This window comes from Anopheles gambiae, chromosome X (genome assembly GCF_943734735.2).
Source record: "Anopheles gambiae chromosome X, idAnoGambNW_F1_1, whole genome shotgun sequence".
In the NCBI taxonomy this organism is placed as follows: domain Eukaryota; kingdom Metazoa; phylum Arthropoda; class Insecta; order Diptera; family Culicidae; genus Anopheles; species Anopheles gambiae.
The window spans coordinates 16,809,750-16,836,803 of record NC_064600.1 but is presented as its reverse complement, the minus strand read 5'-3'; the positions used below and the strand labels follow the sequence as shown (position 1 = coordinate 16,836,803).

General features: G+C 44.5%; 1 protein-coding gene and 1 long non-coding RNA gene across 2 annotated transcripts; both read right to left on the bottom strand.

The window, feature by feature from the left end:
• Nucleotides 1–145: 145 nt before the first annotated feature.
• On the bottom strand, nucleotides 146–26,952 carry LOC133391646 (uncharacterized). Its single transcript, XR_009765128.1, has 5 exons — nucleotides 26,746–26,952; nucleotides 4,272–4,452; nucleotides 3,780–4,092; nucleotides 3,213–3,434; nucleotides 146–3,142 (listed from the first exon to the last, which is right to left on the bottom strand). It is a non-coding gene; the product is annotated as an uncharacterized LOC133391646 (long non-coding RNA).
• On the bottom strand, nucleotides 11,021–13,282 carry LOC5666740 (uncharacterized). The gene has a single exon (XM_001688918.2). It carries the CDS (start codon nucleotides 12,767–12,769, stop codon nucleotides 11,606–11,608), a length of 1,164 nt encoding a protein of 387 aa, XP_001688970.2. The 5' UTR covers nucleotides 12,770–13,282; the 3' UTR covers nucleotides 11,021–11,605.
• Nucleotides 26,953–27,054: the final 102 nt, after the last annotated feature.

The following is a 27,054-nucleotide window of genomic DNA, read 5'->3' as shown; positions in this document are numbered from 1 at the left end:
AACTAGTAAAAATCAGACAAATAGATTTCTTCGCATCAATTTCGTTTCGCAGAGGTTCGTTAATCAACTTCGTTGCGTTTATGTCTACTGTTAAGTCTGAGCGTTTTTTGCTGCATTGAAATAACATATTTGACCATGGATTCGAAATAAAGTGTTAATGTTTTATTGCTTTGCTATAAATATAAATATTTATTTTTTTCCAGAGTAGATATTGAAAGTTGTAGTTAACGAGGAACAATGTTAAGTGTAAAGTGCACATTTAGCAGTTTTTTTTTAATTTAAAAGGAACGGCTCCCGCCCCGACTGCTGCACGTTTAGCAATTATTAGTTTTGAATGTTAGATTAAATATCACTTTTCAAAACATTTGCTGCAGATGGCTCCGGTTCGTCGCCTGCTCTGCAACTGAAAAGAACAGATTTTACAAGCCGTCCTGCAGTGACAGAAGGTAAAAAGTGTAAAAGCGTAGAGATACGACTACAGGCTACTTTAACATTAGGATAATAACACGATACACTTTACGATAGCTAAGAGGCTGCGACTAATAAACCAAAGCCCAAACTTCAAGGCAAAACCATTAAATGCAGTCCAGAATGTGACATGCACCAGAGTCCCTCGATCGTAAACCGTTGCACGCACACATGGTCAAACGAAGCGATCATCGATCGTAAGCGCGATCCTTGAAGCCAACAAGAACGGTCCGTATCCTTGCCCGTAGGAGCATTGATTACCATAATCAAACAATTAAACATTGCTTTGCCTTGCAGCAAACTGGCTTCTGTACTTACACCCTCTGACGCCCGCTTTCTCTCTCTTTCTCTTTCTCTTGCACTCTGTTTTAACTCCCTGTAAAATTCATTTACATTTGAAGTTAAAATCGTATTCTCAGCGCCAGATGGGACATTTGCTTTAGCGCGACCTCGTCCTTTTTGCGGGAACTTTTCCTTCCTTTCCATTAGGGTACTTGGTAAAACTGTTTTCTTCCATTAAAAGTTGCACACCCTTACTTGGTTGTAAAGCATTTTTACGAGCCCGACGAGCGTTGTACGGCTGCTCGAGGACATGCCGCTTAGAAGCGGCTCTTGAGCAAAGTGGCACTCGATGAAAGATAGCTGCCAGAGTTGAGCTGTCGAGAAGAAGATCCAACCGGCCGGTAAAGCCATCGCGCTGAAAGATGTAATCTTAAATGTGCATGAGCGTGTGAGTAGTTACATAGAGAAAGGGTTTTTTAAAGCATCGGTTGGTTTCGATTTCAGCCGTCACACCTTGAGAAGTAATCGATACGCGATACCGAAAGAAATCATTGTAGCTAATGTATGGCGGCGGTTTGATCGGGTTACACGTATAGGCGCTTATACTGCATGCGCTTAGATCTCCAGGGTAGGTCGCGTACCCTTATTATCAACAAACGATTCCACCCGGTGGTCCATCGGGTGCCGCCGACCATCGATCAATCTACTGTTAGAACCGGTAAAACAAATCGAGCACGAGAAAACCTTGGTGTCCTTGGGTGTCCTTTCGCTTGAATAATCTCTTATCTTCAGAAAGGTAGGGTACATTCGATTAGGAATCCATCATCACCCTGTGGTTTGGAAGGATATGATGCTTCTTTTTTCTGGTTGTTTGGTAGGTTGATCCTCATTCATTCGCCAATTAAAATTAACCCTAACGGACCGGTCACGCCGCACCGCTTAGCTGCCAGCACATTCCTGTTGCGATAAAAAGGGAGTAAATTGAAAGAAACCTTTACCAGCAATTAAAGCGATAGGGCCGAAAGGCATCCAGCAACACGGGCATCCTGCGACCTACCGCGGGAAACAAAGGATAATGAAGCAATAAAAATATTTGAATCATGTTTTCTAATTTTCCAATTACATCGAGCCTTGAGGGTACGCTGAAGCAATCGTAGCCTTGGGTCGGGCGAACAGATACGGCATTGGGAGCGATATGTAGAGCAGTTCGGGTCGAATGCACGCAACGACGAATGACTTAAACGCTACGATTACAAACGTTTTTCACCTTCAGCTGTGGAGGAGGATGAGTGTTTTTTTTGTCTTCTCGCAAGAGATACTTTACTAACCCCTCCGCTCTCGTTATGGACACGCTTGCGTTTGTGTTTTCTTTCCAAGATCGAAACAATCAAGCATGTAAGCGATCCTAAAATTTCAGGTTTCGAAATTGCGAAAAGGATTCCTGGGATGGGATTGCTATTAATAAGGAGTAAAAACGAAACGGGACCGATAGGATTGCTTTCTAGCCAAGGTAACGCAGGGAAGCATCCGATAAGGACGAGAAGATTGCTCCTAAAGCCTTAATGTTTTTTTTCGATTTCTATTAATTTTCTACCTCTTCTACGGCTGGGTTCGTCGCTTACGCTAAGTCCTTCGTTCCCTAGCATTTGTTTCTGCTTCTCTCTACAGTGATGCGTTGCTTTTTTCTTGCCCATCTTCTCTCACAAGCCGCTCGGGTGGCTAGAGAAAAGGGGTGCAAATTGAGTGCAAGTATTAAAGGTTTTAGTGCTGCTGCACCCCAAACGCTCTTCCTGGAAGATGGATCGAAGCGGCTATGTGCTGCGACCGTTAGCGAGGCTAGCGAATTCAAGGCTGAAAAGGTAACCCCGAGTGGTGTAATAATTATTGCAATTAAATGAGCGAAACTAGCACCTTTAATTGAGGGTGCTGTAAATAGATATGTGTTCGTGTGTATGTGTGTTGTGTCTCAAAATAGATAAAAAGTAGGTCAGACGCACAACCCGGTTTTCGAAGGGTTGCAAATAGATGATTGATGATTGAAATTGAAAGGAAAGCGATTGAATAATAAAACATAATACAGGTAGATATAAATGGATTTAATTCCTTGCTTGCATTTGATGTTTTTGATGATGCTGCAAAAAAAAACTGTTGGTCTTCGATCAGCTTTAGCTTAACAGTAATATTGATCTACTTGGTAATTTTCCTCCGTCAAATACACTGTCTTAAAGAAATTGGAATGAGATTATTCATTGTGAAGAAAACAAAACAGAATAAGATTAACATAGAAAAAAGGACCCACATTCACGTAAAATGCTGTGTGCGAAGGAAGGAAAAATCTCTTACCTCGTAAGATGTAGAATATCCTTAATCCACCGAGGCCGAAGGACGGTTCCTATTTCGAAGGAGGAAAAAATCAATCTTAATTTTTCTTTTCTTACAAACATTTTCGGTATTGTTCCGACCGCTCGTCTTATGGCTTCCTGTTCTTGCACACTGGTCTCATCCTTTTTGCCCGGTCCTGGTTCCCCGACACGGCTCACAAAGGCAAAACGATGGCCGCGCGTGCATGCATTTCGCTTCGTCGTATTGTTTATGTGCGCTTGTATGTCCGGATGCTAGGTGATGCAAATAGTCCGGCTCACTCGTCTGGCCTTTAATGCAATTCTCTTCCTGTTGGGACAAATCTTTGTATGCAAAAAAAAAACAAAAAAAACGGCGAATGATAGATAAAGAGAGGCAAAATAAGTTGGAAGAAATCACTGGCTTCGGAAGGAAAAAGTCAACCGGAAGGGAGCAAGCGAAGGAGGCGAAGCACACGAAGAAGTTTAGAAACAACACACACATACACACGGGCAAAAGGAGGAAGTAAAGACAACTGGAAGCGCTACCACGACAACGAGCGAATGCAATCGTTCAATGGCCATCGGTAGCACAAAAGCAGACGACGAACCCGATTTACACAGCCGGAATCCTATTTTCGTAATTCGGTCTTCTTCGACTTTTTTTTCTGATTGCTTTCGAATGCTTACCTTGCGCTGGCTGGTGTGCTCTTTGTTTAGCTGGCGCATTGTTTTCTTTCGCTTTTTTCGACTTAAGGAAAGCAAGCAGCACACGGAAGCAGCGCACGGAACGGCTGTATAGTGGCTTTGAGTGCCAGGAAGCTGTGCGCCATTTGCATTCCGGTATCCACTTCCGTTGTCCTTAACCTTGCCCGGGACACGGGCCTCGGTCGAGTTCATTGTTCGGTCGTCATATTCGTCCCCATGACTGGTGTGCATCCGCCCAAGCGAAGGATCTAGCGACGGCGTCGGCATGTGAATGTGTGCATGCGTGATCTTGAACCTGGGCAACGAGAAGAAAACGCGGCCAAATCGTGATTGTGGATGCATCTTGAGGCTTAATAAGATATGTCCTACAGTGAATGATGCTGTTTGTTTGGTTTTGGTTGAATTCAACAAGAATTGATAAACTTTAAATCCGAATATAAAAGACAACATGTTTTTAAATTATGCTTTACTCACCACTCTAGTTTCAGCATAGTAAAGACGCGTGCTAGACCCAGCAACCGAAAAGAGCAGTCAGCTGGTATCGGAAGCATTTATACAGTCGGAGGGATCGGATTAGCAGTTAATCCTCTTCATTCGGGTTTCGTCGCTTCAATCACCGATTCCCTAATCCCAGTACCCGAAACGGAAACTCGAGCTGTGCAATGCCAAAAAAAAAAAGAAACCAAATGAAAAGAGCAACCCAAGTAATTACTACGCCTCGAAACAATGCGCATGTAGTCAAAACAAATAATGTAAACCCGGCCGGCTTAGCACCGGGATGGGTGGAAAAAAACGAAAGACTTTCACCACTAGCGCACAGTTTCACAGACAGTTTCTGCGTACTATTCCGTGTCATTCTTTTTTTTTGCAAAAGTTTTTGAGCATGCCGCTGTTTCCATTCGTTGGGCTCATTCTCAATACATCACTGCTCTTGCATACTTTTAGGCGCAGTGTTTGTCTTGTGTAGGTTTCTATTAAATGCTTTCATCTCAACCATATGGTGCGGTGAATGGTGCTGCGAGCTGAAAGGATGAAATTCTACGAATAACACTCATCAGAGATTGAAAAAGCTGTCACTTGCCGTCGACCCCCGTTTGCCTGACAAAGCACTTTCCAATGTGTACCCCTTTCGGTGTTGCTTTATTCCCCGCTTTTCCATCTCCCAGTCGCACGCCGACCATTTGTTTCGGTTTTCGCACAACCCAACCCGACCACGAATTGATGAATACGGCATTGTTCCTTCGCCTGAACATTGCACATAAGCGACTGCAAACTAGAAAAAAAGCAAAATCTGCCTCATCACGTTCTGCGCATCGAGGATTTGCTGCGCCTTAAACCCTTTGAAAGGGATCAGTTTGAAGGATAAACAATTGGGTGACCAAAAACGAAAGATAGAGAAAAAAAGACGCCAGGAAGCATGTACACATCAAGGAGCTGTTCCCTTTTCCTATTTGAATTGTTGTGCAGCGGAAAAAGCTTTCTATAGCCAACTGTTTCAGGCCACAGCAGAAAGCAACACGGTTTTAGGTCGAAATTCCGGCCTAGGGCATCTGGATGCGAGGAAATTCGATCCACCGAGCCGAGGGTGAGGATTTTTTTTATTTGAAGCATTATTTGGCTTCAACCATTTTCAAGGTTAATAATTCACAGGGAAACAAGTATTTCTAACAAATGACATTAATTTAGGCAGTTGAAATTTACATACATAACCAACCAAGCACTTCAACTTGTGCAACGCAGTTGTTCCAATTGTTCTATAGCACGCCAGGATAAGAAACAGATTTAAAAAAATCTAAAATGATAATCAAAAGACCTCGATGACCTCGAGGACACGAACTCTAAGGGAACAGATTTAGTATTTGGACACAAGTACCCAACAACTTCAAACAAAAACAAACACTCATATTCCCCACCACTTCTCGTTATTCGGGATGCTGGTGTGTAGAATTATAATCAAAACCGCATTGAAACAAAAACCGGGATTTACCTTAGCACCTTCCTCTATTCCGTTAAAGTCAAAACCCTTTCACATTTATCAAACGACTCCAAGAGCAAGAAGCAACCCAACAAAACTTAAAAAAAAAAAACTCAGACTCATTTAGCCGCAAGTGCTTTGCCAATTTATTTGCGAGCGAAAACAGGCATGATGCTTTAATATTGCGCACGTCTTCTTCAATAGCCGCTAGGGAGTAACGAAAAAGCGGCAAAAACGCACAAACAGCAACGCCAAACCTTGGAAACCTTCTAATGAAGAGCACAGCAACGCTTGCTTCCCCGGGAGCCTAAGCGCAGTCCGTTTCCCCCTTTCTTGCCACCCCCATGGAAACATCCCAAGGTATATGTGTGTGTGTGCGTGCGGTTGTGTACACGTTCCAAAAACTGTAGTTCGGTTTTATTTTTATCGTTTTAAATTTCGGTGCCCCCTGAAATGAGCTCTCTGGGGCGCGGTGCACCAAAACGCACTGGAACTGCGATACACTTGTGCCACAACACCGTAAGCTCGACGGGAAAGGGTTGTGGCAGGGTGGGTAGACGAAAAGGCACACAAAATTAAAATAATGCTCCCGCACGATACAGACGCACGGCGTACGCGCGCGCGCGCTCACGCTCGCGTACGCTGCCGCGCCGATCGCAACCCAAAATTGAATTTCTTCGGCGGTTTTGTGGAGTTTTTGTTGTTGTTGTTGGAGTTTATTATCGCTTTTGCCCTTCTTCTTTCACTAACACACACACACACACAGCCAGAGACGGTTATCATTTCGGCAAAGCGAATACCACCCTCCACTCCGCATTGTAACCGCCGATGTCCGTCGGTCGCCTTATCGTCGTCGCTAATTCTCTCATTCTCCCATTCCAGCGTCCACAGTGTGTCCTTTATCATTATTGTTATTGTTTTTATAATATTATTATAATTGCGCATACCTCTCTCGCGCGCGCGCGCGCCGAGTGGACCTGCCGAGAAATAGGCACGTGACGGGCTGGAATGTGTGCGGCGGAACCGTGTGCGCGAAACGTGCCCCGGGATTTTCAGAAGTTTTGATCTAATTACGGGTGAGCCGCGCTTAAAGCTACGGTGCAATTTTCGGAGCTCATCCTTTACTTCATTACGTTGCAGCGCGGTCGAAACTTGGGATCGGGTAGAGCTGCCGGGAGTTGTTGTTTCCTTCTCGCCTTGTACTTTCTTTCCAATAAAGCAACAAAGTTTAATTTTGCTAACCCTCGCGCGCTTCGCTTCTCGGTAATGGGAGCCATAGTAGCGCTCAGCAGCTATCGTCCAATCAACCGTGGTCTGCAATCAGCCAGGGAACTCCCGCGCAAATTAGGAGCTGCTGCATCGGCAAGTTGTCCGGTTGGATTTTAGTGTAGCGGAGGGTTTGTAGAAACTGGAAATCGAAAACGACGGCTCCCCTTCGCATAGAAGGTTTGTTGTGACAGGGAGAAATTCGGCAAGCTGTCAAACAGATAAAAAAGAGCTAGCAGTCAGCACAGCGATACAAATCAATCGACGATCACTTGTTATGTTATTTTTTTGTTGTGGCGTAGTTCGTCTCTCTCTCTCTCTCTCTCTCTCTCTCTCTCTCTCTACCTGTCTCGCATGGTCGTTCTAGACACTTCCTGGTGTCCCTCACTCGCATTCTCCGCTCTAGCCCTGCTCCTTCAAAGTGCCATGTACAAAAGCACCTGGACCTCCGGCACACACACTGTAAGTCGTCGCGTGGACGATGCGGGATAAACACGATGGCGCAGGCGAAAAACATCTGCTCCCGTGGTGGTGGTGGTGTTGGTGTCGATCGTACCAGGACGCACCTTTTCACGAGGAAAGGGCACTCGATCATCTTCCACTGGGGTATTCCGATCGGCGGGGATGTTGTGTCTACTTCAGGCAGGAAGTTTTTGAAGAGCCTTGCCCATTGCTCTAGTTCGTGCAAGTCGACAGCAACGAAGACACTTCTCGCAGACGTCGTTCGAGGGAAGGGGTTTTTTTTAGCTCTTTCGAGTGTCCTTAAACGAGCGCTCCGGGTTTTGTGTCGTAATGCACGATTAGGTGTATTACTGCGCGCACTGTTCTGACTTTGAAGGCACGCGAGTCCCGGAATGCCCGGCGGGGAGGGACCCGTGCAAACCCCGGAAGTGACGCGCACGCGCACGCACTTCTGCACAACTCGCGCAGTATCGCAGTACCTTTCCAAGAGACAGTTGGCACGTGCGCTGCGCGTTGGGGACGATCCGGCGCACTTCCGGTAAACACCTTAGGGCCGTACTTCCGGGAGCGGCGCACGGCCCAGTATTAGTGACATTCGGGTGCAAATCGTACCCCGGGGGGAACAAACAACCAGAAACGGAAGCAGAAATCATAAAGTTGAACGCAATTTCAATGATACGTTTAAACGTAATGTTTATCGTGCAGGATCGTGCACGTAACAAAAGCACCCCTTTCATCATTTTCTAGGATTCGTAGAAAAACTGGGAGGAATAAATTAATGCGTATTTCTCTCCCTCTTTCTCTCTCTCTCTCTTTCTCTCTCAGCAATACCGCTGGCCCCTTGATCGCATACTCCTGTGCGTGTGTGTAATAATTTTCGTCACCCAGTTACCCAGCCCGCGTTGCACACCGCGCAGTTGCGCCTTATCGTGCGGCTGGATTCATTTATAGCGTACACCGTTGCAGATGGTCCGGGACCGGTCGCGCGCGTCCTTTCTATCGGTCGATCTTTTATTCGCCACGCTCCTTCGTTTCTTTTCCATCCCGTTCTTCTGCCCGCCGCCGGGATCGTTTCGGGCTTCGTTTTCTCGCTCGTCGCTTTCAGCTGTCCCGGTGCCAAGGTGGATTGGAAGCTACGGGTACGGGTCGTGTGCCTTCCGATGCCGTCCGAAACGGCACGCTTATCCGCCGAGCCCGCACCCATGCCGATGCTCCCTATCCCCGGCGTCCTCGGCGTTTTGATCCTTGCTTCATTTTTGTTGTCTTCTTTCGATTACCGTTTTCTTCCCTCCTGCTTCGTCCGTCTGCTTCGTCCACGTTCATTCCACTCTTTTGCTGCCGTCGGTGCCTAGAGTTTGGTCGTCCTTTTTGGTACTGTAGATGCAGTTGATTTTCTACCATTGCTTTTGATTTCTGTGATTCATGGGATTTTACACGGGATGGGTTGTCCTTTCGTGCTGCTGGAACCATTCGCTCGATCGCCGCAGGTAGGCGCAAGGATTCAAGGCATCGGGCCCTCGAGGATCCAGAACAAAGCGGTTGCCAAGTGCGGCGATGCCGAGGTCCCCGCGGAACTCGGGTCCTTCCAAACACGGAATGTGCTCGGTCGAGCTCGCGCACGCTTGCGTCACAATACGCGCTTCGTGGCGAAGTTTGCGCCCAGCAGGGGACACTTTTCCAGCGTGCTATTGTGTTGCTTAGTATGAAGAAGAAAAAAAAACACATATACACACACAAAAGAGGAGAAAAACAGTAGTCACAGCGATAATCCTAGATTGAGTACCTCCTGGACTTGAAGATTGGCGTTTCGATCGCTCAAGGGTTAGCGCGTAGGGGAACTGGGGGTAGTTCAGACACCTATACTTTAGCCGATGTAAACTTACTAGTAGACATCTAAAAAGCTTGTTTGATTCATTGTCTACCATCTTACGAAAATCTACGGTTCCTGGATTGATTTTGATAACATTTTGATATAAATAAAAAAGTGTGTTGCAGTGCGGGTAAGATCGACACCATGATGGGGTTAAATGGACACCTTGTGGGGTGATTTCGACACACTGGTTATATCTTTTAAAATAATAAACTCTGATGGCCGGTTGTTTTTCCTTGAAGTTCAACAAAGTATTTCGTACCAATTTTAAGAAAAGTTAGGATGTTTATTTGTTTTTAAAATTGTATTTTTCTGCTAACTCGAGAGTCATAAGTCGAACATCGATTATTGTGATCTCAAAAAAGCGACAATTTTGTTCTTCAATTAAGCCTAAACCGGCCAAAAATAAGCCTTAAATACGGCCGAAGTCGAAATAATATAAATTTTAATATGTCTAAACCCAATATTAAATAATTTGGCAAACGAGATAATGAAGAGTAATGATAGCTAAATTCCATAAATATAAGCTACTTGGTTTGTTGATATCTCGGGTCTTATAGCTTCTAAGATATATTTTAATTGAGTCTTTGCTCAGCGTTTACCGCACATAGTTAAGAGACATCTTTAGAAAATAAAGGTTCTTTCAAGTTACGATATAAATATAATGTTAGCATACCACAAATAAGCGTTAAACTACTACCAAGTGTGATGTCGATTTAACCTCCTTTGACCAAACAAGTTCTGGTAACATTTTGTACTATATAGTTGAACATAAAGATACGCATTTTGATACAGTACTAATAAAAAGTATTTATAAAACAATACTATTAAAACGGAAACTGCAAGTTTGTAGAATAAACGCCCGGAAATAAAATAATACATCAGCTGTCAATCAGAAGCACCATGTGTTTGTTTTGTTGTTTATTTTGACAATAAACAGGTTTATTATCAGTAAAGAGTGACTCAAATGATTGAAACAGTTGATGTGAATGAGGCATAGCAATTGTTTTTTATCAAAAATTTCTTTAAACACTAAAACGACGAGGTGTCGATCTTACCCACAGTGTCGAACCAACCCTGACTTCCCCTACACAGCGTGCGACTTGCGATGTTGTGGCTGTAATCATACGAAAGAGTCATTAGAGAGACAGAGAGAGAGACAGAGAGAGAGAAAAAGAGAGAGAGAAAGACAGAGAGAGTGAGAGAGAGAGAGAGAGAGAGAGAGAGAGAGAGAGATAGAGAGAGAGAGAGAGAGAGAGAAAGAGCGCAAAGATACACAGCCACACAAAGCAATCATGCATGGCGCAGGGACACCCCGTGTGTTTGTATGTATCCCTTATATACACTTCCATATTGGAAAATCCTGGTACTGTTCGGTTGCCGAGGAAAAATTGGCGGAATTTGTTATACGCACCCCTTCTTCTCCCCCCTCTTGAAGCCCGTGTGAATTCCAGCATCTGCATTCGGTAGTTTATTACAGCTCATTTTTCCCTCTCCCTATTCCTTGCTCACCTTTTCATCATCGCTCTCCCAGCAAAAAAAAAAAAAAAAAAAAAAAAAAAAAAAATACGACCGCCCCGAGGGCCCCCTCGAGATCCTTCTTCCAGCATGTTTTCTTTCTGTTTCATCCAAACACGAATGCAGCATTGCTATTGTTTCTTCCATTTTAATATTTTTCCTATTTATTCATCTTCAATCTTACATACACACACACATGCACGATGCACATATACAGTCAAAGTGAGCTGGTGTGGTGGGGTGTGAGGGGGGGGGAGGGATGGTAAGGGGAGGACTGGGAAGGGTTTGATTTTCTTAAATAAAACATACAAGCTACCGCAAGGTTTGGTCTATATCAGTCTGGGTAAATATGCAACTATTAAACGTAATACTTATACATCTGTCAAAAAGCAAAGGGTGAAATGGCATCCCCTGACAGCTCGCACAGGCACTGGAAAGTCGTTGAGGCTTAGGGTTGACGTTGTGCTTTTTCGGTTTTCCCTTTTTTGTTTGCAATCGCAACCTAGCCTAAATTTGTTGGAATGCTCGCTTCGAAATCGTTTGAACGCTTACCGCCGGGCTCCGCCGCCGGGTAGTAAGTCCCTTTGGTATATGGGGTCTTTGGATGCGCCCCAAAATGGACGACGGTGAGTTGTGCACCGGGTTGCGCTGCCCCTTCCCGTAACGCATACTAATAAATACAATAAATAATCGCAAAAATCTCTCTCGCGCCGCCGCTCAATCGAGCAGGCCCGGCTGACTGTGGAGCTGCTGCTGAAGGTGCTGCTGGAGCTGCTGCTGCAGCTGCAGCTGCTGGTTCGCCTCGAACCAGCTGAGAAAGGATGCGTCCTCGGCGAGGTCCGCCTCGTCCTGCAGCTCGGACTTGATCAGCATCAGGTCGTCGTACTGCTGCTGGTCGAACATGCCTCCGTCCGGTTGGGACACCAGCGACTGGTAGAGCGAATCGACGTCGCGCTTCGAGTCCGTGTCCGGCTCGAGCGTAAAGTTGCTCTGTGGGGACAGGGCGATCGCCGACTCGCTCAGCAGATCCCCACTGCTCGAGCACGTGTCTTCTTCTTCCCCCACCACCTCCTCCTCTTCGTCCTCCTCTTCCACATACTGGTGTCTGCCACTGCGCGGAGGTTCGGTCCGGCCGACCGAACCGCTGTCCTCTTCGTCGTGCAGCCGCCCGGGATCCAGATACTGGAAGGTGTTGGTGCCGGGGATGCGCATGTACTGGTGCCCGTTGATGATGGTGATCTGCGTCTCGGCGCTACCGGTCGGCACGTTGCCACCCGCGAGGTCGGTGCGGGGCTTGATTGCGAGGAAGAAGTTGCTGCCGGTCTGGCCGGCCGGCTCGGGCGGCGGCGTGGCGGGCAGCTGCGTTTCCGGCGTGTCGACCGGCGGGAAGGCCGCCGGCAGACGACCCGCCGCCGTGCCCGACTGCTCCAGCAGCCGCTCGAGGCTTTTGATGTACTCGACCGCCATCCGGAGCGTCTCCACCTTGCTGAGCTTCTTGTGGACGCCGCGGGCCGTCGTGCCCGCCTCGAACGCATCCGCTATCTCGTCCGGGATGCGCTGGCGCAGCGCGGCAAACCCGTTGTTGACCTGCTGGACGCGGTTGCGCTCGCGCGCATTCCGCCGCTCGACCGCGGACACGGCGGTGCGCGGCTCGCTCGAGCGCTTTCGGCCGGGCAGGCCGAGCGCGGCGGGTGGGCCGGCGCCCGCCAGCTGCTTGGCGAGGGTCGCGATTGTGACGGCTGGGGGCAGCACGTTGTCCGCGCTGACGTAGTTGCCGAGGGGCAGCTTGCGCTTGAGCGGCCCGGTCGGCAGATCGCGCATCGTCACCACCATCTGGTTCTCCTTCAGCTTCAGCCGCTTCGGCGGGTTGAGTGATGACATTGTTTGTTGTTGTTGTGGTTGCTGTTGTTGTTGTTGGTTGGGGAGTTGTTTGCTCCTGGTCAAGTCGTCACACGGTGCGAATTTGACGGGCGGGATGCTGATATTGCAGGGACATCTATCGCAAGGCACTTAACACACTACACACACACACACAGACACGCATACACATGCAGTCACTCGGAAAGGCACTAGAAGCTGTAGTACACTGTCTGGCGTGGACAGACGTTGAGAGATCTGCGGCGCTGTTTTGTCCTGTCGCCGCCGTGGTTGCCGTTGTTCTGGCGAACGTTGGTCGCGTGCCCAGCGCTCGCAGCCGGCCCCGTTCGCCCCGAGACGAATTAAAGCAGGCAATGCCGGCGCTCGACTCGGTTCCGATCAGCTGTGTGTGTGTGAGAGCGCGCGCGCGCGCGTGAGTGAGTCAGAAGTTGTACAGACACACCTGGCCTTCTTCCTCTCTTCCAGTTGCGTGTGTGTTGCGCATCAGAATGATCAGCAGCAAATGGGGACTTTTTGCCGTTTTGCTTCGTGTCCCTCCGTGTGTGTGTGTGTGTGTGTGTGTGTGTGTGTGTGTGTGTGTGTGTGTGTGTGTGTGTGTGTGTGTGTGTGTGTGTATTTTTTGTCGTACATACGCACCCCTGGGTTACCCTCGGTTTGGTAAAAGGTAAGGGACCCCTCTATACCTTTCTGTTTTTGGCAGCAGCAGCACCAGGGGAAAAAGACGGAGAAGATGACGAGAAAGGTCCTGACGGCATTGTCCTGTGCGAGGCTAGAACCACATGAAGTCCTGCCGCGTCCACCGTACCACCCGTTCCCGTCTCCTCACGATTCGCCATTCACACACATAATACTGCCAGGCGCAAGAGGAGCGGGAAGGGGACGGGGTGCTTTTTGTACATTACCCGCTCCCTTACCCGGCTCCCCTGCCGTCCGCCACCAGGTAACCACTGGGCTCAGAATTATGTATCGAAATGACGCACCGCAAAAAAAAACCCCGGAGGGAGGCAGAGAAGCGAATCCTAGATGTGGTGCGAGCGGCAAAACCGGCTTCAGGATACGCTTCGGTGCGCAAGGACCCCTCCGACACGAAACTCAACTCATTTGTACATAGCCTCACCCATACAGCGCGAGCGCAGGGGGTTTTTCTCTATTATGATTATTTCCAATTACATTTATTCGCACACACACACACACGGCTGGAAGAGGGTTGGGCTCGATTTTTGGCTTCGCTTCCGCACTGGATCGCGCACCCTGGATCTGGTTGCTGCGAGCGGCGGAAGGTGAGGCGTTAGCAGGCAGCGACATAGCAGAGACCTTAACGGAGGTAGAAGCTAAGTCGCCTCTCGCACCGAGCAATTTCCCGCACAGTGGCGCGGGAAGGCTCTAATGGTGTCGCCGAGTTCCGAGCGACAATTCAACTTCGGCGCGTTCCCAAGGACTCTCAGGGGATTGCACAAGTACCGAACCCAACGGCAGGACTTGGCTACTGGTAGCGAGCTTCGTTCGAAAAACTCTTCAGATTCCGCTACACGCCGCGTCGCTGTTGAACTTGAGGCTGCATCACGAAAAACATTTTAAGCCTGATCGTTGGCGACGGCTTAACGTCACGCAACCCAGAGCGAGATGTGAACCGAAAGGAAATACAAAAAAGTAAAGAAAGAAAAATACCCAACTCCGCTCGAAACGTTGAAGATGTTATTCTCGCTATCAATTCTCGCCGGTCTGTCCCGGGGAAAATCCATCCCACGGCCTCAGGGTCGCGTGGGGAAAACGCTGTGTCTTCTTTCCAAATACACACACACACACACAAACAACATGAAGATGATCGACACTCGTTAGAAAATTGGGTCTCGACAGTTTTGGCGAGGAGAGATTTGAGCAGTTCGTTTCGATTCCTTGCCCTGCTTCCTTTTCCAGGTTTTGTTTTTCCTTCCACTGCGGACCGTATTCCTATTTCTAAGGATTTCGGGATTCTTTCCTTTTTTCCGCGCTTGCTGGTTTTACTGGTAAGTGTTGTCGCATCGTTGCTGCCAACAAGGACGCTGCAGCCCCGCAGGGCTTTGCCTATCACGGGCAAACGGAACGATGCATCGAGACGATGTTGGAAGAGGGACGATAATGAATGTGGCCTGAGCACGGTTCCAACATGGATGAAATAGGAAAAAGGACATTTTTACAGGAAGATGTAAAGGTTACGCTTGATGATTGAGTGTAACGAGGTTTTCATGTCGTGTGGGAGTAAATAAAATGTTTTCAGACGCAACAATTGGAATGCTGAAATTTTAAACGTTTCTTGAGATTTTCTAAAAATTTATTACCTCTAAACGTATTCCAAAGGATAATGTAAAGTGCAAGTTTTAACTGAATAGGCCAATTCTTCATAACATTTTCTAGCCATCCAAGTTTCAACATTGCTTGAAAGTAGGCTTATTGTAAAATAATTGTCTGAAAACTTGACCAAAGACTTCGGCGATCAAAATACGTAATGCAAAAATTGCAATTTCTCCTTTTGTAATAAAATGTTACATTGAAATAAGCCCGTCTCAATAAATTATGTAACATATAGCGATAACTTCCTCCCATTGCTTGTTTTATTGCATGAAAAGAGGATTTAAATGAATTCTACATTTCATTAAATGCTACTATACTGTTGTTCATTTACATTTGCAGAATTGAAACATAATCCATCCATGATCCATTGCAACATCCAAACTCTATCGAAGCGGGAACGATCCAAGTGGTTAAAAAAATCACAAAAATGGTGGTTTCCTTTGATATTTTTAGAACATTTTGGCATATTATACGCATTATTGAACAGCACACTCTTGAAATAAATTCAGTCGTCGTTTCAAGGCATCTGCAGCTACCGTTCCTCTTCAATCGTGTATGGGATAGTGGTTGAATGATAGTATTTTTTTACAATTGTTCAAGTACAAGAAGTTTGAATCAAATCCTTACCGATGTAGATAATTGGATCATAGCTCTAGCAACGCTTCTTGCACCAACATTGCCGACAACCTCATTGATACAACCATCCTCTTCGTTCTCGATAAATATGTCTATCTTTTCACGTAACTTACCATGTCAAGCATATTATAACACCATATTTAAACATATTATTTGAATCACATGATTTGCAATTTGGGGTTTTGAAGGGATTTGAAGGGATCAAAAGATTAACTCTTTGTACATTGAAAAAGGGTTTAGAAGCATTTTGAACTTATTAAATGATTTAAGAAAACATCCATACGTACGATCCGTTGTCGAACTAACTTTAGCTAGTTTAAGACGAACCAAGTAATCGTTTCAGAAAAATGATAATTATATAGTGATCATATTTAATTCAAATTTATTTATTTTTAGTCATGTGTTTTGCGATTCATAACAATTGTGATTCTTCCCAATGTAAAAAATGGTTACGTTTAACGATATCTGCTCCACCTAATGAACATTACGTGGTTGATGGATGACGCTCAACTGAAATCATTAAGATTCATTTGTAAAACATCTTTGATTTTATTTTTATACAAAAAACAGATATTTTAACTTAACAAAGCTAAGTAAAAAAGTGAAATGATATTGTTATTAACAACGGCTAGTATTCAGATGAAATCTGCGCGCCTAATGAACATTACGTGGTTGATGGATGACGCTCAACTGAAATCATTAAGATTCATTTGTAAAACATCTTTGATTTTACTTTTATACAAAAAAACAGATATTTTAACTTAACAAAGCTAAGTAAAAAAGTGAAATGATATTGTTATTAACAACGGCTAGTATTCAGGTGAAATCTGCGCGTAAGATTTCTCTTAACTACTCCGGTTTTGCTTTAATACAATATGTATTTGAACGTTTTTCTCTAAATTCATAATCTATAATTTTATATCATTTACAGATGCAGTTTGAAAATCAAAGATACATAAAATAACAACAATAGAAAATCTTTTTGCATCCATCAAAACAAAATCATCTCTCGAGATCGGCTAAAAAGGACTTATGAATGTATGTTGGGATCCGGAACTCCATACATTGCCCGACCGTCTGTGCTGTGTCCTGGCGCAGCTTGTCAGCTACAAAGTATGTGTTTTTGTAATACTTATCATAAAAGGGACAAGATTTACGATCCAGGAACAAAAAATCATATCACAACCACTCGGTCGGAAACGATTTTGATCTTGATTTTCTGTTTACGTTCGTCGTTTGGGTGCTTCACGTGAGATTGTGCTTGAAGCGGAATGAAATATACAGTTTTAGAATCTTCCATACACATACACAATGCAGCTCATGAAACTAGACCAATAATCCTTTTGGTATGGATTAATCAACTTTCTTTTTCTTCCTGTACCCAATTTTGCTAGAACAGGACGACGCCAGGACCGCGCAGGTATCAAGATGATATCCCGTCGAGTAGAAGAAAAGTAGAAACACATCTCAGAGAGAAAGAAGGAGAGAGAACAAAAGAGACAAGAAAAAACTGTCACACACCGTGATTGTGATCCGTTGCTACACACAAGGCGGTTCTAGAGGTTCTGTCCCCACGCCAGGATCTAGTTTGCAGCGAGCAGCGATTGCGGTAAGGATCGTTATCTTGTTCCACGGGACATTTATGAGATGTGTGTGGGGAACCGACCTGAAATTATAAATGTGTATCAATATAACCACAGCGAGTGGGTGAAGAAGGATGTCCCAGCAAAGATCGACGATAAGGTCGGCCTTGCAGCATCGCCTGAAAGGACACGAGCTGGCAAAAGGACGGCATGCGGGCATTTTGAATTAATTTGTTTCATTTTTTTGTTGAGATTCTGTGTTCTTGTTTGGAATTCCGTTGAATTATAATAAAACAGGATATCGGGTGAGCACAACCATTATAATAAAATCATAAACTTAATGGCACCCTTGCACCGAATGCCTGACACGATACGGTTGACGTACTATCAAAGTACACCTGAAGGATACTGGCGTGCATCAAGGATGTAAATGCAACAACGAGTAGAAAAAGAAAACAACTCCACTCACACGAATGAAACCCTTCTGAATTGTAATTAACGTGCAGTAAATGATGTTTTTTTTTATTTCTTTGCTCTTTCATTCTCGCTCAATACGACATGCATTGGATCACAAAACCATGCATTTGATTAGTTTCGTGTCGAAAACATAGTGATTGATTTCCGTGCGGACTAACCCCAGAAGCGGTTGGTTCGTTGCACTCGCGGCGTCTCTCCGAAAAGTCCTTGTAAAATTTCGATAGCTCCAGCGCAACCGGATGTGCGCCTATCACATCTATCCTGTGTCCTGTCGAGGCCGTTTCGCCTGCCGAATTCTGCCTGTTGTCACGATCGCCGCACGTTCACCCCGAGGACTATAAATAAAGGGTGTCCGATCGGGCGAAACACGGCCCCTTCGGTTTGGTTGGTTGCGTTTTGCGCGCATTATTATTTCATTTCCGGATTGTCTACCATGCGTAGTGGGGAAAAGGGCCAACGTAAGCAAGAAACAACCGCACATACACACACGCACACACACATAGACACGGACATCTTCCGTTTTGTACAATTTTTCATCTCCATCGAAACCAGTGCCAGGCAAACAAACTGTGCCAAGGGCGAGAAAGCGTTCCGGGACGAGAGACACGAGCGCACATTGGGTAAATATCATGAGTGACGGGTAATTATTATATTTTAAATATTAAGGGGTTTAAAATACCGCATGAGTGGAAGACATGTTTATTTATTTATTTATTTATTTCATAAACAACCGACGGACCATTGTGTCTAATCGGCAACCTTATAATTAAATTAAGATATGTATAACAATGATCATTTATAACATATAAATAGACCTCTAGTTATAAGCAATGTTAGTGTGCAACACTGCAAAAGATGTTGTTTTCTTTTTTATTTCTATGAAATCAGGATTTTTTTTAAATTTTAATTCTATGGTTTAAATACTGGTGGTAAAATTAATTAATTACATTAATTTACACTAAAAACATTCAAATAAAAAAATTCAATACTCAAAAAATATATCCTCCAAAAATATATTTGAAACATATTTAAAAAATACTTTGCAAATTTTTCTTTCTAGAATAATAAGTAATTCTAGGGTTCAGAAGATAGCGACAAATTGCTAATTGCTGGTTTAGTTTCAATTTAACTAAAAACATATTATTAAAACAAAAAATTGAACATTATTTCAAAAATTAACTATAAATCTGAAGTTTATAATTCCAAAGAAGCTTTTGTATAACATAACATGTCTCTCACGTGTAATAACTCAAAAAATATCCTGAACCATAGCAATTTCTCGATATAAGTTCAGCATTTTTTTATTCTTTTTATTTTGTAATATATAAATGCTTGTTTGTGAATAAAAAATATGTTCAGCAAGTATTTTGCATTTTATAAAAAATCCTCAATGATCAAGCTTTTGATGATTTGACGATCAACACATATATTCTGTTTTTCATAATTTTCCCATAGTGCCATAGTGCTTACGCTCTAATAGCCAAATCATTTGCTCGGTAAGCCAAACTCCAACGCATCAATGACGCTCCAATATGTACTCTCCCGTCTGCTTACCGCACACCTGAACCCAGCCCAAGACGGTACTGGTTGCGGTTTTTCCTTTGCTTCCCCCAAAACCACGGCGCAAAAAACTCAATGTCTTTCCACCGTTCGGCAGCGGGGTTCGTTGCTTGCTTCTTCTTAAATATCATTATTTCATTAAAAACCGTGCCCTTGAACTGGTCCGATTAATGCCGCTACGACACGGCGGGAAGCGAAATGATGAACGGAGGCGGTCAGGAATAGCAGGGAACTCGAAAACGGGAACACAGGAAACGCTCACAAAACCGCACTTCCTTCGGCAAACCGGCAAGCAATCCTGATCCTGACCAAGCAATCCTGATGAAAAAAACATCGGCGCACCAGTGCACGTCTAGAGTTTCAACGCAAACGCACTTGATATCCGTTTCCGCCCGTGCAGTACGACGGAAGGAATATGGTTAGGATTGAAGTGCGTGTGTTGGTGTTGTTGTTGATTCTTTGCTAAAATTTGGTCCGAGATGTTTATTGAAAAAGATGCCCAAAACACAGTCGCCAACACGCCCGTCGAAGCTCTGTCTCGAGCTCAAGTACGTGTCCCACGCGTCGGTCCTTTGGGAATGCAAGCGTCTATTTTCAGCGAAAGCGATAGATAAGTGATGGAGTAGAAGGCGGACAATGCCGCTCGGTGTTTTGGTGTTAATGATTTGTGCTCGTCCACCCCGAGTTCGCGGAAGTAGAGGAGTGTAGGATTTCTTGATCTTGCGCCAGGCGCTGTAATGGGACACTCTGGCCCACGCACACACGAGCACGAACTGGTCACTCGATCGCTAATGAGTATGGCTTCACCGTTCAAGACCTGCCGATGCAGGAACAAGCTACAACACTGACCTGCGCAACAACTGTCCAACGGCAGATGTGTGGCGCTCTTGGAAAACACTTCTGTTTTACAGCAGCGCAAAAGCTGGATCATTATGTCGCAGCTGGATGTCGCGTTGAATATTAGTTGGTTAAAACAAACAGCAAGAATGTGAGTATGTGGCGACAAACATGTTGCTTTGGGATGTCAAAATAATGTTCGTTGGACTTGAAGGAAAATTGCGGGTTGGTAAAATGCTTCCTGTGTTGAGTATCTCTAAATATTCACTTTGAGACAAAGGCTGTCAAAAGAGCTCCAGTAGCTGGAGATGTTACGGATATGAATCAGCATTATTTCTGAGCATGTTTATGAACCGTTCCACCAACTATGGACATTGAAACTACCGTAGTTTTGAAGATTTACTGACAATACAGTGGATTCAAAACGTTGAAGTTCTCACTGATGGGGCTACCATGTGTTACTATTATTTTTTTTGTAAATCCTGTGAGTTCCTTTCAAAGAATGTTTGAACCACATATTACAACACCTCATCGTGTCCCTAGAGACCGCATCCCAAATGGCTAACCGGCCCGACGACTCGATGACAATTATTTCCGTTCCTCCCGGAATAGCAATAGTGCGACACTTAACTTACCAACGATACCAATAACGCGCAACGTTTCGCGCGCCCTTCCTGGATTATTTTTACATCCTGCCCATTTGGACATCAACTGGCACGAGAACATGCGAGAGCGCACCAAAAAATATTAAAACTAAAGATGCATTTTGGTCCGTTTCGTGACATGGTTCGTGCGTTTGTAAGGGCACAAAACACATGTTGCTACTGCTGCTAGTGACTCATTTTTCCAATATTTCCCAGCAGTGACGAGTTTCCGGGAAGCTGCATGGCAATGGCAAGCATCTGTAGTGATGCACTTTTGCCCGTGCCGGTCCACTCTCACATTTCTACCATACGAATGTACCATTTGCAGTACGGTTCACATGTGTGTGCAATATACGGTATGTGCAGCCGATCTCGACTCACTGGACGAGCATTGGAAGAGATCAAGGTTGGAACAAACGGGGAATGAGAACGCGCTAGTTTCTTATAAGATGTGTTTATGGTTTGTGTTTCCTTAATTAACTATCGCCTGACAAACTGCCAATAAAGTCCGCTTCCGCCACACTGTGCCATCGTATCACGCACATGGTACGCGGGTGTTCCACACAAATACGTCTATTTTTGGTGACGACGGTGACAGCCATGCCGTGCGATTACGTTTCCAATAAGAAGTTTTGCCTTTTTGTTTGTTGATTCAGTTCTGTTTCGCCCTTTTCATTTTCCTTTCTTTTTCTTTGTTACATTCTTCACAGTCCGGTTCGCGCAGAAAGGGGGAAAGTCATAAAAGTGAATCATAAACAGAATCGCGCGAAACGTTTCCGTCCTGAGCGAGGCGTGAAGACTCCACATGGCGAGAGTGGAAGTGTTTTGTTTATCCCAAAACCATTGAGCGCATAATTGTCGACGAAGTTCGAAACTGGGTGTCATGTTTACCATAAACTGTATTATTTTTAGGACATCTCGAGCACTACTTGGGAAGATGTTGGAATTCTCTTGCTGCTGTTGAGCATCGCCGAACGAATGAATTTTTGTATTACCGTCATTTATGCATGCAAGAGCAAACCATGATAGTTTAAAAACATGATTTCCAATACAGCAAACAATTGTAAAAATTGAATTCAGTATCTCTAACATGCGTGCCCGGTTCCTCAAATAAAAGGATCTCTCTGTTTCGCCTGATACTGAATGATGAATTGGTTTTGAAATCGTTAATTCAACCCGAGATAGTTTGTGAAAATAAAGCCTATTACAGTAAACGTCTACAACAAAAACTCCACTCAAATCAAACTTTATCGAAATGGGAAAAAGGAAATCCAAAAAACAGTAAAGAAAGAAGGAGAGAGATAAATGCTCGTCCTTTTCGTACCGAAATCTGTATCCGTACCGCCGGATCAATCATCGATCGATGGATTTGAACAACCCAAAGGAAGCGCGGCAGAAACAGAATCAACAACAAAAAATATCCCTAAGCCCTTTGACAGCCATTCTTTCCCGATCACGCCCGGACTGGTGGGTTGGGGGGAGAGATAGAAACGTGCGTTCGCTTTCGTTATCGCTTCCGGTGGAAAAACCATCGATGGACGGTGGCGGAGAGGGATTTTCATCCAGGATGCAATCCTATTTATTTTTTACAATTTTCACGCCTAATTTCCGTCCACTGCGGGATGAAGCGCTTAAAAAAGACGAAATAAAACAAGAAAAAAAAAACACACACACATTTGCTATGGTGTAAAGGTTTTGTGTGTGGGTATGTGTGTGTTGAATTTAATTCCCGCATAGAAACACCTGGATTTGCGTGTATCGCACAAACGCATTGAAGTGTGCTGAACGCTGTAAGGGGAAAGGTTCCAATCACAGCCTGTCATTGTCCGGCAAATGAAAATTAAACTAAAGCGTCATTATCGATGAGTGCGTATGCAATTCCACACCGTCGCAATGGCGTGTCCTTCTGTCCACGGGCCATCACACCTGTCTGCCCATTTACCATTAACCCTTGATTTTGTTTCGCTGTTTAACTTTCTCCCTCTCTTTCTCGCTCTATTCAATTCTTTTTGTATCGGTTGGCTCATCCGCATGGAACGGGAGCATGTCCAGCAGTGGAATAATCCCTGCTTAGTTTTGAAAATCCTACTCCGCGCGCTTCTGCTTACGTGCGGTGACTGTTGTCGTGTCCCCCGTGTTGGTAAATTTTGTGTTGTTCAAAACAGTCAATTAGTAACGACGGAAAGGTAAAAAAACGGCGGAAGTTATTGTTACTTATTGTTTATGAATGTATTATTTAAAAATATTGCTACATGCAACACAAATAAAAGGGACGTAAGATTGAACTCAACATTGAACTTTAAGTTTAAAAGATATTTTGTTTTTTCGAGTTGATCTGCTCCCTAAAACTGATATGTTGTTTATAACACTAGTATAATTGTGTATCCCAGTGTAACTCAATCTAACTAAACAATTGTACAATAAACATGGCATGGAAAATAAATCTTCTGCTCCAACCTGAACGAAAATAATGTTGCAACTCTGATAAGCTGCCAAATTTCTGTCATTCCGTCACAACCGTTCTAAATATTGTAGAAAACCCCTGCACATATCCAAAAACGAATCCTTTCAGCTTGTTGCCTGTGCTGACAAGATTACGCCTAATGACCTAATAGCTCAACGAAGTACGATTGTTGTTCTTTAGATTTACTGGAAAATCTTTCACAATTGGCAAACGGCACAAAATCCCAGCATTGTGACGCAAAATCACGCTCAGTGTTGTTCTAATCTTCCCCTTTCGCGGTGAACCAGCTGTAGCGGAGATAATTGTTTCACGAACATACCCAACAGCTGAGAGGATTGAGTTTGGAGGTTTAGAGCTTCTGTCCGGGATAATCCGCTTACGTTATGCCCAATGATGGGATAAGTTCGAGCAGGTTGATCGGTTTTTGGATTCACCGGACATTGGGCATGTCGTATACGGCACGGGGCCGATCGTTCCCTCTTGAACACAATCGTGGCATTCTGGCCTGTGGTGAGCATTTAAACCGCAGCGCGCGCGCTTACCCGTTTATTATGTAATTTCACGGATGATCTATCCCGGCCGTGCCCGAACGGACATATTCGACTCGTTTAATACGGGCGTGCGCGCGTGTGCCTTAATGGTTGACGGTACGCTCCCACTTAATCGGTCTGGTGTAAATAAAAAACGTGTTCGCACAAACGAAGGCAAGCAAATCAAATCCATAGTGCAACGTGCGACATCCCGAATTCAGGTGCTTCCTGAGCAGCGGCTAGACGCAGCTTGCAAGCAACGCAAAGAAACGTTCCTCTTCATCGAGCACGAGTCACGTGCCGGGCAGGTTCTTCTGCGCGGTTGGGAATGGGCTGAGAAGAAATGGAGAAATACTTTAATTCAAATGCTCAAAATGAAGAAGAAAATCAGAGGTACCGGCATAATTACTGGATATTCTGACGGCGCAAAGAAACGGGCGTTGAAAAACGATTGTTCCGATCTATTCGCTCCTAACCTAGCCGGACCGGGTGCGGCTCTAGCGTTGCCGTGGAACGTTCCTTATTTCTGGTGGGATTATGGCGCGTACCCCAGGACTTGCGGGTTTTAATGCAATTTTAATGCGAATCATAGCTCCGGGAGCAAAATGCTGCCTCACGTTTCCACGTGTTGGCAGGGGTATGCCTATGCGCATAAATTTGGCACAAAACACCTTCACCTTGCACCCGCGCGGGTTGTGCCGATCGGAAGACAGGTAGGTATGAATAAATTGTACCCATTTCAGAGCGGAGCGTGCGCAATAGCAGCTTGCGTCGAAATGCTCACTGCTCCCAAAGTGAGCCCACCAAAGAATAAAAGTATAATAATCACGAGCAAATATGGTCGATGTTGGAGAAGAAACGGACATTTACAATTTAGAATTACCGTGTTCAAGATAACTGTTCACATCGACCATTCGTATCACGGAGTCACGTGCGAGATGCACCACTTCTACTAAAGCTTTGAAGCTTCAACTGTACCAGCTTAAACTTCAGCTGCACCACACCGGTATGGTTTCATAAATCGCCCTTTTACCTGCCTGGTAAAGCACACTCCGTATTGCCAATTGACAATTAATTTATGACACACGCGGTTTCATCGCCCGAGTGCGCCGGTTGATAAGGCGCTGGAGGGGTTGGTTTCGGACGTACGGGTCAATCGATCGATGCACGGCACTTTTTGTGTGCGGACATCAAACAACGAGCAAAGCGATTAAAACCAGCAGAGCGTACATACACTCACATGGCAGAGCAGAAATGGATTCGAATTGCAAGCGCAACGAAGAAGGTCAGGAGCGTATGCAAATTGGCGGTCGTTAGTTTGTTGTTTTGCAAGCCAGAATCAGCTGAGCAGGGTGGGTGAGTGTGTGTGTCTGTCCCAAACACCGTCATCGAAACAAATCAGTTTGTCGTTTGGATGAGCACAGTTCAGGCGAGAAGCTGCCGGTAGCCGACACGGTGTTGAAGGGAGATTTCAATTTCCGAAGGTACTCTGAAGGTTTGACTGATAGTGAGGGATTCTGTATGGAGACTGATGAGATTTGACTTAGCAATAGAAATCTTCTCCGAAGTCGTAGAGAGGTAACATTAATTTTTGAGAGCTTCATCTGTACTGTTGTAGGTGAAGAGATGTTCATGTCTGAAACATATTCAAGCACTCTGCTTATGATTAGTAGCGTCACTTTACAGCAGAGATAGCAAAATATGACTCTCAAGCCACATGCTAGTCTTTTTTTGTTAGATAGCGCCTCTTTTTAACTTCATAAATCATCATGCGTTTTCATACATGTTTTGTTTAATAATATGGCTCTTTACGTTGAACTTTAAGGATATTTTTAGATTTAGGATCACTTAGCTCAAAAGTTTGGTAACCGCTTTAGAGCATAGATCATATAGATTATAACATATATAAATTAGTTGAGAGACATTAAAACTACGCTGACATCTAAAAACAAAGAGTTGTAATAATCGAACGCTACTCCCAACAGGAACGCTGTCATTTTAAAATGGCGCCAAGATTTTTGGAGCTTTTCTCCTCAGTTTTGGAGAAAATATATTATATACACTTATTAATCTTCTTCTTTGCACAATAAGCGTTGTCGGTCATGGCCTGCCTGTATCACTACTAATGGGCTTGGCTTTCAGTGACTTATTGATTTATCCATAGCAGGATAGTTAGTCATACTACTATCCACTGTGCATTCGGGGCTTGAACCCATGACGGGCATGTTGTTAAGTCGTACGAGTTGACGATTGTACCACCAGACCGGGGTACACAGTTGTTACGCGGATTTATAACGTATTGAGATTATATTTTACACAACATGGGAGTAAAAATTGTACGTACGTTTGCTTTAAAGCAAATAGAATCCCTCAATGTCGTAATGGGATAAAATATTAGAGAATACAAAAGATTGATTTGATTTAGCATGTATTGGAGTTGAACTCCATGATCATATTCATCATCGTTTTCCTTGCAAATAATGAAGTTTTAGACTTTAATTTAGGTTTAGAGGTTTAGGAATGTGTTCTGACGTTATTTTCACTTTGTAATGCAATAAAGGGAAGCAAAAATGTGTAGGTATTTTAAATACATCATGGTTTTTTTTGCACTTCATATATGTGTGCTCACTTTAGAAGGATGTTAATAAATTTATTCTTAGCTCTGGTATGAAACTGATTGAAGAATAATGTGTATATAATATGTGAATAATAATATATACTTCATTTCAAATTTCTTTACAGATACTCTAGATACTAGATACCAGACCAGTTACTTAGACGTTTGTTTTGAGCTTTGAGACATTTCTGAGCACTCAGAGATCTTTGAAATGTTGTTGACGTTTTATTTGATTTTTTTTTCAAAATTTATCCAATTGATTAGCCTGCAAAAGAAGGTAATATTCTCACGACGCCCTACCTTCCAAGCACGTTCTGGTCGCCTCGATACCGTAGCATTTGTCCATTCCTTTACGCTACATATCCAATAAATCGTTCGCGTGCAGGAAGCGCACCAAATCGGCCTGCGCCTGCTGCACAAATGATGGGAAGTTTTCCGACAGGCAAAAGCCAAACCACGGTTGATAGGCCGTCCAGTGCACCGGCGGTTGATTGCAAAGAGGGTTTGATTGATACACGCCCGAACTGAATGTATGCGAACACTCTCGCCACTCCATAACGTACACTACTGCGAATTCGCGCGAGCACCACACGGGCGGCTGCACTGGCT

What these genes read in the sequence shown, in the direction of transcription:
- LOC5666740 (XM_001688918.2), bottom strand. Translation starts at nt 12,769, where the DNA reads ATGTCATCACTCAACCCGCCGAAGCGGCTGAAGCTGAAGGAGAACCAG.